Source organism: Anomalospiza imberbis, chromosome 10 (genome assembly GCF_031753505.1).
Source record: "Anomalospiza imberbis isolate Cuckoo-Finch-1a 21T00152 chromosome 10, ASM3175350v1, whole genome shotgun sequence".
Classification (NCBI taxonomy): Eukaryota; Metazoa; Chordata; class Aves; order Passeriformes; family Viduidae; genus Anomalospiza; species Anomalospiza imberbis.
Genome location: NC_089690.1, coordinates 11,436,253 through 11,452,375, shown reverse-complemented (window position 1 = coordinate 11,452,375; position 16,123 = coordinate 11,436,253). Strand labels below are relative to the sequence as shown.

Here is a 16,123-nt window from a genome sequence, read left to right as displayed (position 1 = left end):
GCAGGGAGTTTTCCTAGGAGTAAGTTTTAACCACTACCTCCCAACCACGAACCACGGCAAAACAAACAACACTTGACTCCAACAGCTGTGCTTTACCCTTTACCCCAAAAGCAAACTACCATACACATCACTGGAGAGCAGGGCAGGAATTGCCTTCACCAGGAGAGGTCAAAATCCCTGGCCCATACAGGCCCCATGAGCATCACTGTAACTGTAACACACGCCTTTAGCTGTGCCCCATGGATCACACGACACTCCTTTTCTGGAAGGTTTTTTGGTTTCTTTTGCAGACAGAATGTCATGGCATCTTTAGCTTTAAGCCCAACACCACTCATTTAAATTGGTGTATGGGAGGCATAATAGAGAAACAGTCTCTCATCAAGTGCAACTCAAAACAGCCACCCACTCAGAAAACTGCTGGGGCATGGAGCTTGCATCTCAAGAGATTTGCACTGTATGTACACTCCCTTACCCCACACCCATCTCCAATAGCAATCACCGTATTCCGTTGTTTTATCTGTTTAATTCAGCCTTTAGTTCAGCATTTTACCTAATTTTACACCACACAAAAGTTTTGGAAGGACATATTGAGTTTCCCAGATAAGCAAAATTTCTGTTCTCTTACACACACTAAGTTTCCCAGATAGGCAAAACTTCATTCTCTGATGAATGCGCAGCTAAACCCCTTGTTCAGTTCAGCAGTTTCTCTGCAGAGAGCTGGCAGGCCCACTTTGTGGTTCAGGGTGGCTTTCAGGAGCCATGGCACCCTGGATTGCAGATATTTCACCAGCATTTCTTAGCCCTCAGGCTGTAGTGAATAACCTCACACAGCAGCTCCAAAGAGGCAGCTGAGAGCAGAGATAATGCAAAGTGTCAGCTCTCACAGGGTTCTCCTCGAGCTTAATCCTGAAAGATAATGTAGAAAAATACAAGGGAGACAGGATGCAAAAAGGGAGGATTGAACACCCCTCTGGTACAACTTCATGCCCTGACTCAGTTTGGGGACTGCTTACAAAAGGCTGACTGCTGGAAACCTCACACCCACACAGAAGCTGCCAAGTGCCAAAAAAAGGTTCAAGCTCCTCTCTAAACCCACAGTGTGCTTTTACATGACAGTGACCTGCAGTTGTACAGAGAAACAATAACTTCTGGAAAAAACAAGCAGAATAAAGAGTCCCCAGAGATGCCACCTTCTCTTCAGCCTTTGGACGACTAGAGCCAAGCCTGAGACTGCTCCATGGCTTGCAGCTGAACCAGAGCTACAGCTGAAAGGACACACCACAGTGTCAGTGCACATTCCAACCAGCCAGGTTTTATTCCTCCACATCAGATACTAAGAGAAGCAAAGCTCCAGCAGGATGAGCCTCTGAGCAGCCTCCCAGCCTTGATGGAAACCCTGCCATCTGCTGCATTCAAAGCTGAAGGTATCTGAGTTAACCCTGCAGTGAGCTCCAATTCTTGCACAGATTCCCTAGAAAGGTGGCTGCTAGGATGCAAGCAAAGACTCCTGTCTGCCACCCGTTCAGCTGCTGCCAGCACTGCAAAGCTGCTCTGCAAGAACAACTATCCTCCACTCAACCAACCAAGGCTGTTGGTTTGTTTCAAAACCTTTTTCCTTTGCTCCGCTAGCTCCTCACAGGTACTCTTCCCCCTCTCCCCCCTTGCTTCCTGTGTTTAAGTTCTCCAGGTTTATTAGTCAGCTCTGGGGAACACAAAGTACCAAAGCTGGCCCCAGATCAGTCGAAATTCCACATCCATCTACAAGTCACAAATCAGTAAAGCTACAGCACTAACAATACATGTTCCCTTTCCTGTCACAACCTTGTGTTGGCACACTGCCCTAAGTGCAACTTCAGATTTAAAACACTGGCATACAAGGGTAAGAATAAGTCTCTGGCTTCTGAGACCAGATGGACAGGGAGGCAGAGCTCCCTGCATCATTTTGAAGCAAACTGCTTTGTGGCATCTGAGCCCGCAGTTCATATACATTGCAAAGCATGAGGAAGAAGCAGGCTGGCAGCCTTTTCTCCTCTTCAAGAGCACTAAATGAGCTCCAGGTCAGTAAAGGTAATTTTTTTTGCTTTGGGAACTGTATCACCTTCAGGTGATATTGCATACTCACAGCTTCTTAAAAATGAGAAAAAGTGAAAAAAAAAAAAAAAAAAAGAACAGTTAAATCAGGACCAAGTTAAGTTCACCTGTTACACAGCCAGAGTGGATGCTGTGGGCAATGTCAGCTGCCTGGAATACCAAGTAACTGAGCACTGAGCTGGAGACAAATCTGCTTTTTCCACCTTGCAACAGGGATGTGTGGAATCCAGGCAGGGCTTTGCAGACCTAGCCAAGGACTCAGTCCTTCCAGCACTGCAATTCAGGTCAGGAGAGCCCAGCCTCTTCCCAACATCAACTTCCTTTGGAAACCTGGCACCTGCAGGAGAGCACAGCCCTGAGAACAGCAGAGCTCTCTGCCTGCCATGAAAACAGCCAACACCCTGGTGGCTTGGAAAATTCCCAGGCCTTCTCTGTGCTGTGCTCAATGACCCCACCTCAGCAGCACTGCCAAAGGTTCCAGGAGCTGCTGGTGAATTTAGGTCATAAATCCTTCCCATCCCACCAGCCAGCACCCCAATAATAAAACTAATACCAGAGCAGAAGTAGAGGCCATTTCTTTGCACCAGGATGCTACAAGTACTGCTTGCTGTAACCAGAACAGATAGATGTAATAAGCTGCTTTTGCAGTGCAAAGTCATTGTGCTGTGCAGAGATGGAGAAGCTTTCCAACCACACCCTGAGCCAGACCAGCATTACCCCAACCCATGTGCCAAGTCAGTGGCAACAGTCCCTCTGCAAGGAGCATTTCCAGCCAGAGCACACTCCAGCCTTTTGTCCTGTCTGGATGTAAAGAGCCTATGCTACACATATAATGCAGAAAGGAATTAAAACCCCTGCCTTCTCACTGCCAGGAAATGCTCCTGTTTGCATAAACTTCCTTCCTCCCTTTTGCCCCATTGCTTCTCATGTCACTCCTGTCAGTGACCTTATGGAATGTCTGTGTCTCAGTGTTTTCAACTATTTCCTCACTTATGTCCTTTTCCCCTTTGTCATCACTTATTGAACACCACATACTGAGCCCACATAACATTTCCCCTTAGAGATGACTCCTCTAGCTACCAAGTTCTGGTTCAGCAAAAGGTCTCAGGAAAGGATGAACGAAAATGCACACAGGAACTCAGTTTTACTGCACATGGTTTGTTACACCTCTTTTGAAAAGAGAAGTGAAGAAAAGTGACTCACTCACAAACCCACTTTGACTTTCTGTCCTGAAGAGCACATAATGCAGGGTAGAGCTACCAAGTGCACACAAACCAAACCTCTACCAAGCCAGACCAAAGACAAAACCTCTCACTATTTTAGTTTGGGCGACAGAGCATTGTGGCAGTGACATCATGGGCTGGTGTGCAATTAAAATGACCATCAGTTGAGCTTCAGGAGTCTGACACAAAATAATTGGGCATGTGCAGATGGGCTGTGCTAGACTCTGAGCAAGCTTTCATCTACACCTTTCTCCCCAGGAAGAGTAACACTTCTGACAAGCTTAATTCACAGGGTGCCTGGTGTTACTGGGTAAATTTTATGAGCACTAAGGCCTAACTGATCCCCTTTGCTCAAGGTAAGGTTCACAACAGCACTGCCTTGCACCCCTTACACAGCCAGCCTGACGCTGCACTCTCCTATACGCTTCCCAGCCCAGCTAAAAGTCTATCCCAGCAGCCGTACAGTGTCAAGGCCACACAGCACTCACTCAGCGAGCTCTGTGGTATCTTTTCAAGTACTGAGAAAGAAAACAGCAGGAAGGCTCCAATTTCTACTTCTCAAAAAAGAAGTATAAATGAAGTGTCAAGGGACCTTCACAAAATCCTATACATGTTCTGTGGAAAACCCAGTGCTGTAAGGTGAACAGAGAGCATCGCTGACACACGTCAGCCTCCAGGGAGACTGCAGCTTTCCCGGTGGAAATGTCCAGCAAACATGCCCTTTGCTCCCTGCAATGCAGCCAACCAGCAGCAGAACAGCAGCTGTCCTTATCACCTTCTTGGGGAACAGCTGAAGGCCAAGCCAGCAGTGAGTGTCACGCCAGAAAATGGACCTAAAGCTTCTCAAGTTTTAAGGTAATTTCACCAACAGACCAACCTCCTCCCTCAGTCCTTCAGCCTTCAAACCAGCACTACACAGGGGTAGCAGTGAAGGAGCAGGAAGCCAACCAGATGGGACACTCTGCAAAGGGGAGAAGGAAGCAGGCAGGGAACTTGTCACTTTGTCCTATATATCAGCACATTCATGTGAACTGGATGACCCCGAGCACGAAAAAGAAAGCTTATTCCAGCAAAACAGAAGTTTCACACAGCTCCAAGGCATATCCCATTGTTTTTCCAAGAGGGGCTTTTCTTGCACCAGAGAGAGCAGAACTGGCCTTTCCTGCTCCTTGCAGCAGCCATCTCCAACTCCTGCCTGGCATCCTCTGACGTTTCCCATGGCCACAGGAAATGAAAGATTAAACAGAGGCCCGTGGTGACCGTAAACACACTGCTCAGCTGGGAGCATTCCTCAGAGACCAGACCGTGATGGATGACATCATGATACGATGTTGTATCATGAACGGGAGAAAACCCCCCACTGCTACCCCTGTATCCCCAGGAATCAGTGCAAAAATAGGCTGTGTCCCCTCTTAACCCCATCCAAAAATCTGTCAGGAGCCAAGGAAACATCTCTGCAAAAAGCATCAATGGGAGTCTTGGGGTGTCTTTCTGCCAAAGCTTTTCGAGCAATATTTTTGCCTCAGTTCAACCTCCACAGCAGCTCACAGAAGACAAATGTTAAGGATTTAGGAATGGGAGGAGGCAGACCTGCTTGTTCAGCTGCCTTTCAGAGCCAAGAGCATGAAATATGCTAATCCTGCCTATCTCTGCCAAGCACTGCAGACCCAGAACCAATGAATGCAAAATAAAACTTTCACCCAGCTTTAACCAGAAGTGAAATGAGTGCCACAGCCTCAGCTACTGAATTCATGCATGCTGGAAAAACAGATCTCCTATTACCCAGAAGAGCTGGATGTGAACCAGTGACCTGTGTCTATGTCCCATCACTCTCCACCTCCCCGCTGCCCTCAAGCCATCCATCTTGCCTGAATTTCTCAGAGCCCCTAAACAAGCAAGTCACAAAGCAGAAAATCATGATGCTGCAAGGAAAAATCCCAGTTGGAGCCAAAGGGCATGGGGCAGGTGGCTTCCCAATGACCTGGCTGACCCTCAGCTGCTCTCAAAATTGTTGCCCTGATTATACTAATCCAGTTAAAGGCCAGTGCTTCCTTCAGATGAACACAGCTGACAGCTCATCCCTCAAAACCATTCCCCTGAAAAACCCCTAAGCAGAATCTTTCCTCATCAGACACCGTGCCAGCCATTCACACTTCCTCAATCCTCTTCCATCTCTGACAGACATCAGATTTCTCCTGTCCACTCTCATGTTGCTGAGCACAGAGAGGCACCAAAGGCCTCAATATAAGACAATAACCTGAGTCTGCTTCTCCATGGAAGCCTGACACATTGCACCTCAGACCTCATCCACCTCCCTGGTCACTTGGAGGGTCAGTAGCCAGGAGGTTTTTATTGCAGGAGTCTCAGCAGAGGTCACGTTAAGCTGCAGAGGTCAGCAAAAAGGTCTGTAGCTAGGAGGAAGAGGAAGACTGATGCTAACAGCAAACTTTTATTCAATTTATGCTAAGGAAAAGAGATCCAGCCAGACTGCCTGCCCCAGAGAACACCTTGCCAAGACAGAAAATATTCAAGCTCTTCCTGTTTCCCCAAGGTCGCAGTCAGAGCTGTATCTTTTACTACCATGGTTTGGATACTGGCCTCTCGGGCAGCAGATTACAACCAGCAGCATTTGAATGTACAGCTTCCAAAAGTCAAATCAGGTGCTGAACAAAGAGTAGAAAGCAGTGCGAGCATTGTTGTGTCTCTCCATGCACAGGTGCCACAGTCAGCCTTTGTCAAGGCTGGAGCTCCAGACAGTAGTGGCAGGGTCAGTGCTAATCATCAGCCCAGACATACCACCCTTGCATTTCCTTACTGTACTACTAAAAATAAAAGTCAATAAAAACACTTCACCCACTGCAAATTTCCACAGCTCTCCAGAGCTGCACACTACCGAGGCAGAGTTTAGAGTTCCCCCCCAACCCCACCTCTCCCTTTTCTCTCCTCACAGAGAATTCAAGATGAGGAGGCCATGGGAGAATGCCTGGACCTGGGTTTTTTCTGTTGCTGCCAACAACTGATGGCTCTTGGAGACTGCAATGGATGAGGGACTGAGCCTCAGCCTGAGCAGACAGGCATTCCCTTCACAAAGATATTGCCTCAGACCTTTGGAAAGGCAAAAGCAGACAGGACTACAGGTACCTCCTCCAGAGAGAGGTATGGTTTGCACAGCTCCAAAACACCTCCCGTGCAGCTCAGCCTGCCTGCATGCAGCCAGAAATGCCTCTCAAGTCCAAAGGCTCACTCACAGCAGGCAGCCAAAAGAGGGTGGAGCCCTTCCCAAACACAGCTCCTAGTAATGCATCAGGTCACAAGAGATGAGAGGCAGTTAGAGATCAAGCAGAGCCCAAGACAGTTTTATTTGCTTTATAAGTAGCTAATAAAAATAATGTTTCTAGGATGTTTTTATCACCAAAAGGCTCACAAATGAGACCTCTATTAAAAAAGATCTACACACACACATAGCTGAGCAATCTCCTGAGGTAGGTCAAAAGAGCAAACAGCAAAGGCTGCTTTGTGAAAAGCAAATATGTCACAGACGCTTGGGAGATGTACAGAAATGCAGGCAAAGAAACACAGGCCACAGATTGCAACTAACACCAAAACCTTCAACAAATAACTTACAAGAGGTTTACTGGCCACAGAGGTCAGATCCACTCTACTACTCATGGAAAAATGGGTCTGTAACACCAGGCTGCAGAAGCAAGGTGTAGTTTATACTAGGAAAAGTGTGTTTTGAGGGTACATTTTACACCAGTAAACCACTGCCCACAAAATAAGCTGGACCAGCTGAAGTGGTTTTCACCAGCAAAACACCATCCACATCAGGCCTTGAGCTGATATAAATGTTTTTAGAGGTAAAAGAGGAAAGTAAACACAAGAAGCAAGACTTCTTGCAGCACCTAGCTAGTTATCAGATTTTCACTGCCATCACTGCACTGAAATGATCCCACTTTTAGAAGAGCTTTTGAGATCACTCCAGAAGAGGAGGATGACACTGTCTTTCAGCAGTCCTGGCTACCTGCAGACAGGGAGAACTCGGACACAACACCTCCTCTCCTGATGCAGAGCTGGTGAAGAACAAAGTACTCAAACCAAAAGGCATCATTGTTAATGAATGACTAAGCTGACCTTTACCCCAGACAAAGAAAGGGAATGCTTTTTCCAGAAAGATCAACAGTGATTTCTCTATTAGGAACAATAAAAATTTCCCTCGGTATGGCAGGCAATGCTTTTCTTTCCTTGGCTGGCATTGACACAGAGCACGAAAAGACCTAATCCAAACCATAGCTCAGTCTCAACACTTTCCAAAACAACAACAAGTGATGCCATTAAACTAAAAGCGTGACACATGCCTGAGGCTTTGCAGAACATGGCTCAAACCTCATCTACTTCGCACGTTGCTCTGGCACACTACTTTAATCCCATTGCTATCATGTAACAACAGATCGCAGTAACAGGACACTCTTGAAGCTTAATCCACACTATACCATAGGTGCAAATTTCCCAGGGACTGGTTGAGTTACAATGTAACACGGTAAATGTACTTTCATTCAGCATGTAAATGACCTCAGCTCAGTCCAGTTAGTTCAACTCAAAAACTAATAAAGGCAAATCAAGTCCAGCCTACTTAAATTGTGAATATGAGCATCTACAGAGGGATTTAATTCACTTTAATCAACCCACTGGAAAGGTTAATTGGATTCATTTTCTTGAATTACCAACCATGTGTGGACAGACTCTAAGGATGAGATCTTGACCACACTAAAATGGTCAAGAACTGTTCTGCTATTGACTTAACAGGACGAACATTAACCCCTAAAAAGTCAGCTTCAGCTTTTGTTCCAGTAACACTAAGTGAAGCATTAAAGGATGACAGGAGGTCAAAAGGAACCCCCAGCTGCCTGCACAGAAATAGGTTTTCTACTCTTGGCCTGCTAAATCATCAAATTCACAACTGCTATTTTGTAAGAATTGAAATTTGGAAAAAAATGACCAGTGGCAAGAGAAACAAGTTTAAGGAAGTTTGGCTTCTTTTAGGCAGGAAACCATTGCTCTTTATTACTAGACAGTAAATCTAAACTAACTTGATTATGACAGAGCTTCTACTGGTTTAAATCACAAATCACTGTCAGAAAGAACAAACCATCTCCTAGAAAGCGTTCTAAACCCAAAGCAGCTCCAGGGCACATTTAATTGAGCTCAAAGGCACACGTGTGAGGCAGACACTGTGCTAACAGGGAAGCTGAGGCCAGTCCGGCCCAACAGAAGGTGAATCCGTGCTCTGAGCACAGGCCAAGCCAGCGGGACCCCTGAAAGCGAGGGGGGCTCGGGGGCTCTGCGGGGCGGGAGCGGCTGCTTGGCGCTCCCAAGCTCAGTGTGGGCCAGTCTTCATAAAAACCAGCAGGTTAAGTGTTTGTAACCGGGGCCTCAAAATCACCAGTCCCCCTCAAATCGCCAAATCTGTGAATATTCACAGTTCTGCTCCCATTTTTCCAACGGCCCGAGCGGAGCCTCCGACCCCGGCCGAGCCGTAACTGCCAAGGACAGACAGACAGACATCCCTGCTCGTCCATCTCCCGCAGGGTGCCCGGGCTGCCTCAGCCCCCGCGGGAGCGCAGCCCCGGCCGGTGCCCCCAGCCCGGCTGCCCGGGCGGGGCGGGGGGAGCGCGGCGGAGGCGCCGGCGGCGGCCTCGGCCCCGGCGCAGACAAAGGGCTGCGCCCTCCCCCAGCGCCGCTCCTCTTCTGCCGGGGAGAAGCGGCGCTGCCAGCCCGACCCCCGCCGCTCGCCCGAGGAGGGGAGCCGGAAGCGAGGCCAGCAGAGCGGCCACGGCTCTCTGTCCAGCGACTGCGGCTCTGTCCAGCGACTGTCCCCGCTCCGCCGCCGGCCTCCACCTCTCGTCCCCTCCCGCCACCGGACACCCCGCACCGGCAGCGGGACGGCTCCGCCAGCCCCGGGAACCCCGGGGCCACGGCCGCAGCACGGAGCGCCCCGTCCCCTCCCGCTGACCCGGCTCCCCGCCAGCGCCGCGAACCGCAGCGGCGCCTGGAAATTACAAAATGATAATGTTTAAGAAAAACCACCCCAAACCAACAGTTTTTCTCCTGCCTCGCTCCCATTTCCTCCACACCGCCCCGTCCCGTCCAGCGCCCCCTCCTCCCCGCGCCGGGGTGAGCCGCACCTTCCTTGACTCCGGGCAGTTTGGAGTGGTCGATGCCGATGCCGGCCATGGCCGGGCCCGCGCCCCGCTGAGGGCGGCCCCGCTGAGGGCAGCGCGGCGGTGCCGCCCGCGCCCCGCACCACAAAGTTGGGAGCGGATGGAGCCGGCGAGGCCGGGCCGTACGGCGCGGGAGAGCGGACAGAAAGCGCCGGGCGGGGCGGAGCGGGGCCGCCTCGCCGCCCCTCGCCCCCCTTCCGGGGAGGCGGACGGGGGCGTCCCGGGCTGCTTCCCCCTCCCCTTCGCCGGCGGGGCTCGGGCGGCAGCACAGCGGGACGGGCAGCTTCCGAGGGCAGTTATTTATAAATTTGGGGTTTTTTTTAAATAATAATAATAATTATTATTATTATTGTTTTATTGTTTGGCGGGGGTGGGTGTTAGCTGCTTTGAGGCTACGGCCGGGAGGCCGGGGCGGCTGTCAGACCGCTCGGACAGCTCCGGTCCCCCGGCGCTCTCCCGTACCGGGTCCGCCTGCCTCTGTCCCTTCATCCCCAAACCATCCCACCCCCGTGCTCGCCCTGTTCCGCCGGCCTGGGAGAAGCAGACGTGTCCCGGGGAGCCTCAGAGCCGCCGCCCAGCGGTGCCACGGCCCCCGCACCGTGTCCCTGAGGGCGGGGGCGGTGACAGTGCTGGGACGGGCACCTCTCGAGGAGAGGCGAGAGATTCCCGGTCAGGAGCACCGTGAGAGGCCTGTGGGCCCGGCAGTGCTCTGCCACACACGGGTTGGTGCCAGCTCTCGGCACCAGAGAGCAAGTCCTCCCGCAGACGGGAGGACTTACAGCTGCTGCCCACCTTGGTTTGCCGGCAGCAAAGAAACAGAACGAGATGATGTTCCGTGGGCAAAGGGGAGAAGATAAGAGGCAGAGGATTTGGGGTTTAGGGATGTCTGAGCTTCTCTGGGCTGTGCTCAGCACAACCAGTCAGTCATGTCAGCTGTTATGTTTGATCAAAATGCATGACACTGAGGACTATGCAAGCAGCAGAAGAAGTTAATATTGCCACATTCGAAATGAATTACTCCCAGCATCTGTTCCAATGACCCATGGCTCCTGTGCCGCTGGTGAGCAGGGGGATACAGAGCCCATTTGCTGCTCCCCCTCTCCAACAGGCTCTGGGAAGCTCTGCCCTGTGGGTGACTGGGATGTGAGCTGTGACGGAGACAGAGGAGGATGTCAGATGTCAGAAAAAACATCAAAGGGAATAATATTTCCACTTTATTAAAAAGTAAAAACATTGAAGAAAATTACCAAAAAAAATTATTTCCAGAAGGTTAGCCTTGTGCTACTCCTGAATTTTCTAGTCCTGTTTCCTGAAACTCAGGAACTGTCTGTCCCTAATTCTGCCCCTTTCAAACGATACTTCACCAACCCCAATGTGAGTATGCACAGACTGAATTCAATCTGACTGCCTTCACCTTCCCTTCAACTTCTTAGCCTCCTGCACAGAAAAAGCCATGGAGTTGTGTGTATTTGTGATCCCTTCCCACACTGCACACACCAAGTACACCTCTCCTGTGTGCTGGCACACTCTCAGAGCCGATGGGCCTCCTGCCTAGAGGGATGTAGCACCCACTTACAGAGAGGTGAGCAGTGCACAGCTGAGCCCCACTCCACAGGTTCTCCATATGATCACACAGATGGGGATTAGTCACAGGGTCTTGCCCCTCCAAGGGGCAGCTCACACAGATTATCTCCTGTCACAGTCCCAGCTCTTCATTCTAATCCCCCTGCCATCCACACAAGCAATACAGCTGGACTTCTTGCAAATAATCCCCATGGTTTCAGCCAGCTCTGGGCTAATGACAGATCCAAAATCCATTTCTAGTTTCTCCTAAATTAGAGTTTTTCTGAACTCGGATATTCCTCTGGACATCCTTCACCATTTCATAATCAAGCTTTTTGATCACTTAATAAGATTTTTATTGGACAAAAGCGAGGACAAAAGAAGAGGCCAAGGAGCCCGGACTATACAGGAGAAGTGGCAATGAATGTACTGATCTGACACAGGTCACACCTTTCCAAGACCAGAGCACAGTTTTCTCCTGTCCATCTCTTGTTATAAAGTATTCAAGTCAGAGCAGCAGAAGCTGAAATCCTGGAGCATTCACATTTACACAGGAGCTTTAATGCAACAGAGCCACTTTATGGCCCTACATTTATGAACAAAGCTTTAAAGCTTTCCATCCCAATGGTCATGCACTTTACTCCACACACACAGCTCTTTGCTCTAGTCTTCAGTAATGAAATTATATTATATTGTCTGTCTAGGGCCAAACCCAGCTACATAAATTACTCATAAATCTGCACTGCATTCAAGAGATTCCATGTTGGGATGATGTGGATTTGGCTGTTGTTATGAGTAAACTGTCTTCCTGCATGTGTTTAACTTCACTAAAATAAGATCTGGTACCCAGTGCTCAAAGTCACAGAAGAGCAGTTCCTGATTTCAGGTTTCTAATACACAAATTATGAGCTCCTAATACCTTCCTGTAGCTATATTTATTTATCTTGCAAGGTCTGCTGAAGCTCAGTGATAACCAGTGGATGGTCAGCTCTGCTAGAACCTAAGGAAACTACAGGAACACAAAGTAAATTACATTTTGTTCTTGCTGCTGGAAATGTGGAAATGCAGGGAACATCTCCAGCTGTCAGAGCACAGAAAGGCTGGAGCAGGCTCCTTGGAAGGGTAACACAGGCAAAACCCTGGCAACACTGTCAACCTGTTCCCTAAGGCAGTCTATTACACACGAAATATTTTCTTTGCCTTCTTAACATCAGATTTCTCTCTCATTTTAGCTTGATTTTTGAGAGATTATTCAGATGAAGTCTTTGAAATTGGAAGATGGCATGTATCACTTGATTATAGAAGATCCAAAAATGACCACAGCAGGACTGAGGTTGAGGAGGAATTAAACAGGAACCAGGAGATGAGTTACTGATGTAATGCTAGCACTGCAGCAGCATCACATCTTAGGCTCCCCCAAAGGGCTCCTCAGTGTGGTTCATCTCAGATCACCCTCCCAACTCTCACTTGTGTCTGCAAGCTGCAGCTTCTAGGCAAAAAGCATGAATGGTGTTTGTTCTGAGACTGTCATCAGCTTTTCCTGTGCAAATTGTATAGCGCCTAGCTTGACAAGTAGAACGTGTTGCAGTGGGTAGGTGAATCCCAATAAAGCTGAGAAAAGTAACCACTTCCTTTTATTGAAGATAACAAGACAGTGACCCTTCACTCTTACATAAAAGCAGGTACTTATTCTCACAGGACCTTCTGTTGGAAGAAAAATCCATATTGTTTCCCATGAAAAAAGCAAAATTCGATCTGACTTTAACTCTTCTCTCATAGAGTGATTTAATTCAGAAGAGGTTTTGCAGGGCACTAGTCTAACCCCCTGCTCAAAGCAGGACTGGCTTCAAAATCTGATGAGGTTGCTCAGTGCCTTCCCCAAATGAGGTTTGAAAATCTCCAAGGCTAAAGATCACACCACCTCCCACTGTGATTTTTCTCTTTGTGTCTTGGTGGAGTTCTCCTGGCTGCAGCCTGCAAATCTGGACCCTTTTCCTTGCACTGTGTGCCCAGTTTGGCTCTGCTTTCCAGCTGCCTCTCTCCATGGCAGACCACATACACCAGGCATACAGCTGTGAGGGGTGTGCTCCGCCAGACAGCTGGGGCAAGGGCTCAGACATGGCACTGCAGCTGGACTGTGCCACCACACAAGTATTAAATGCCAGGGAGCTCCAGCATCGGGCACTTTGCCTACCTGCATCCAGGCATCTGCTCTTCCCCTAAACACTGGAGTAAACACAGACTGTTATGCTGGTACACCACACAACACTTTCCCAGCTTTCACAGCACTGAAAACACTTCTGAGAGGATGCACAAAGGAGAGGTGGGATAGTTAAAAACAGGGGGAAAAAAGCAATACAATCTGGACTGGCCATCAGAAAAGTCACAATGAGTTTTGATGAGCAGGAGCTGCCAGACAGAGCTTTGGGACTAGGAGCTAGGATTGCTTTATGCTGCTAAGATCTTTCTCCAGGCAGGGAGAGACTGTTTTGTGCTTGCTTCTTAAATAAACTGGGCACCTCTCCAAATCTCCTGCTGTCATTTTAGGTCAACAGGATAACAACAACTGTGAAATAAATTAAGTCTCATCAAGATGTTCACTTTCAACAGAACAGCCTTTGTTAAAGTCTCCTTAATGACGGCAAAGCTCACTTCCAGCTATGGGGCTGCTGTCCGAAGAGACACAGAGGATAATAATCCTACAGACAGGAACTTGTGCATCCATTAATGGTTAATGCAAAGGGGTGAGAAAAAATGGTTCTATGTCTCTCATGCTATCAGGCACTGCACAAGCCCATATCTAAAACTAGTATGTCAGCGGTGACTGATGCCGGGGAACTTCCTTCTGGGGACATGGGCTCTGGTTTTTCTCTCCAAAGTCAAATTCCTGTGTAAAACTATAAAACCCAGTGCATGACTACATTCAATCTGCAGGAAGTCTGAAGGATGTGAGTGCATTGTTTCCCCCCTGTGATAAATAAAAATCAAGATTTGGGGGCTCAAACAGAACCTGTGCCCAGCCCAGAGCAAGGATGCTGCAAGGCCTCCCAGGGAGGGAGACAGGTGATGTAGTGATGCAGGGGAAAAAACAGACAGGGGAAAAAAAGAACAGTTCATACATCATCCTCCCTGCATTTCTAAGCTAAGACACTTCAAGAGAGGTTTGAAGTCCTGTGCCAGAAGGGATGGATGAGAGGAAGCTAACATTACAGCATTGGCAAAGAGTGCCAAGAAGCAGGTGTGTAATTTCCTTAGGTAGCTGAATGGTGCCTTTGGGAATTCATGCTCCCTGAAGAACAAGGAGAGTAGAAGCCTGCAAGGATTAAGGTATTATAAAGCTCACCAGGGTTAATGAATGGGGTGATTGCAAAGAATGAGCAGAGGAAATATAACTTGTGCTTACATGTAACATAACAAGGAGCACTAGGAAAATCATGAGCCATGCCACAACAGATCAAGGGGCTTTTTTGACTGTCAAGATGGAGAGTAAACATGTGCAATCTGAAGTGAGATATGCCTTCCAAAAATCTCACTTAGAGGAAAGTATTATTAAAAGTGTTACGTAGTAGATGAGAGAAGAAGAAAGTAGCTAAATGTTTCATTCCTTACTCTTTATGTCAGAAGAACAGAACCCACAGAATAATACATTATTCACTTAGCACTGCAGGGAGCTTCCTGCAAACCCACGCAATTGAGGCATAAGAAGCATAACAAATGTGGTAGCTAGTGATGAAGCACCTTGGTCATTCTCAGATATTCATAGCCACTACTACCTGGATGAAACCTCAACACACTGATATTGTAAGAGGGCTGAAGTCAGTGCAGTTCTTGCCTAGCAGTGACTTTGCTATATTCCACTCAGAAAAATTTCTAGGTCTATCTAAAAAAAAAAAATCATCTAATATGATTGCACCTGCCCCTCCTCTTCTGGATAAAAAACATAAAAATAAAAACTTCCTGTGTTATTACTTGTGCCAGCTTTGCTTCCCAAGATGCAGGGTGGTAAGGCATGAATATGTCCTATAGCCTCAGTTGGAGCCCTCATTTCAAGTCACTTTATATCTGCAAGTCTACAGCCATAAAATATTGGTGTTCATTCAACAAAACACCCTTTTGCATGTGCAGAACTCTCACATAGTCTCTCTAGATCAAGGTGCAAATGAAAAGCTAAGTTAGAAGACAGGCTGTCCAAAATGCAAAGTTTATGGTTATCTGCACAAGTTTCACCAAAACACTACAGCTCTGTGTATGCTCCAAGTCATCCCTTGGGTGACTTGTAGTGACAAAAAAATGGGCAACATTTATCAATAAACCATAACACCAGATGGTAACTGAGCAGGAAGAGAGGGAAAGGGGAATGACAGTGAAAGTTGGCACTGTTAGCGGATAGAGTTGATTTCCACAACCTTAAAAGTGCCCTTACTGGTATTTTTAGTAGGAAATTACCCAGTCTTGTCTTTACTAAAAGTAATACATGCACAAGCTACATTTGTCATCCAGGATGAACCTGGGTCTTGGAGAAGGCAAGTCAGAAGAGAGAGGGGTCAAGCTCAGGGTAAATCTGGTGGTTTAACCAGGTCATACCAGATCATGCCTCTTCAGGACACTGTGCTGGCATGGAGGTCAGATTAATCCTACACAGGCACACCAATATTTACCATTCAGAAGCATCACTGGAAGTGTCTTTGAGACCAGCAGATCATGCCATATTTCAAAGCAGAATAGGTTTCCAGATTGCCTTCCTCTCCTCACCAGGAACCTTAGCCAAGTTACCCTAGTTAGTAGGGAGGCTGATTCTGGAGGAAGTGCTTCAGCTCAGGATTAAGAGGCAGAAGTGAGAACTGGGGCATGACTGCCTCTGCTCTGTGTTTTCTCCCTAGGCTGCCTCATCCCACATCCAACACCTTTAGGTTCCTGATTTACTCTTTTAGCCCCTCACTCCAGGGCAACACTTCGTAGCTCAGAGAACCTTGTTCTCTGAGAAGTTGAATGGCTTCCTGGCAAACCCTGGACTGGAAGCAGGCAACC

At 48.1% G+C, this 16,123-nt stretch overlaps 1 protein-coding gene and 1 long non-coding RNA gene across 3 annotated transcripts in view; both read right to left on the bottom strand.

Annotated features, from left to right (window-relative positions):
• Positions 1-9,694, bottom strand: part of CCDC50 (coiled-coil domain containing 50) — a 43,110-nt gene extending 33,416 nt beyond the window's left edge. Inside the window, exon 1 of one of the 2 annotated variants that reach the window (XM_068200683.1) lies at positions 9,497-9,694. In XM_068200683.1, coding sequence (XP_068056784.1) covers positions 9,497-9,545 — 49 coding nt within the window. In that variant the 5' untranslated portion in view covers positions 9,546-9,694. The remainder of the gene's footprint in view (positions 1-9,496) is intronic. The other variant, XM_068200684.1, reaches the window with a different exon arrangement.
• A 3,546-nt stretch (positions 9,695-13,240) lies between these two features.
• LOC137479941 (uncharacterized) lies at positions 13,241-16,110 on the bottom strand. Its single transcript, XR_011002605.1, has 2 exons — positions 15,754-16,110; positions 13,241-14,408 (listed from the first exon to the last, which is right to left on the bottom strand). It is a non-coding gene; the product is annotated as an uncharacterized lncRNA (long non-coding RNA).
• Positions 16,111-16,123: the final 13 nt, after the last annotated feature.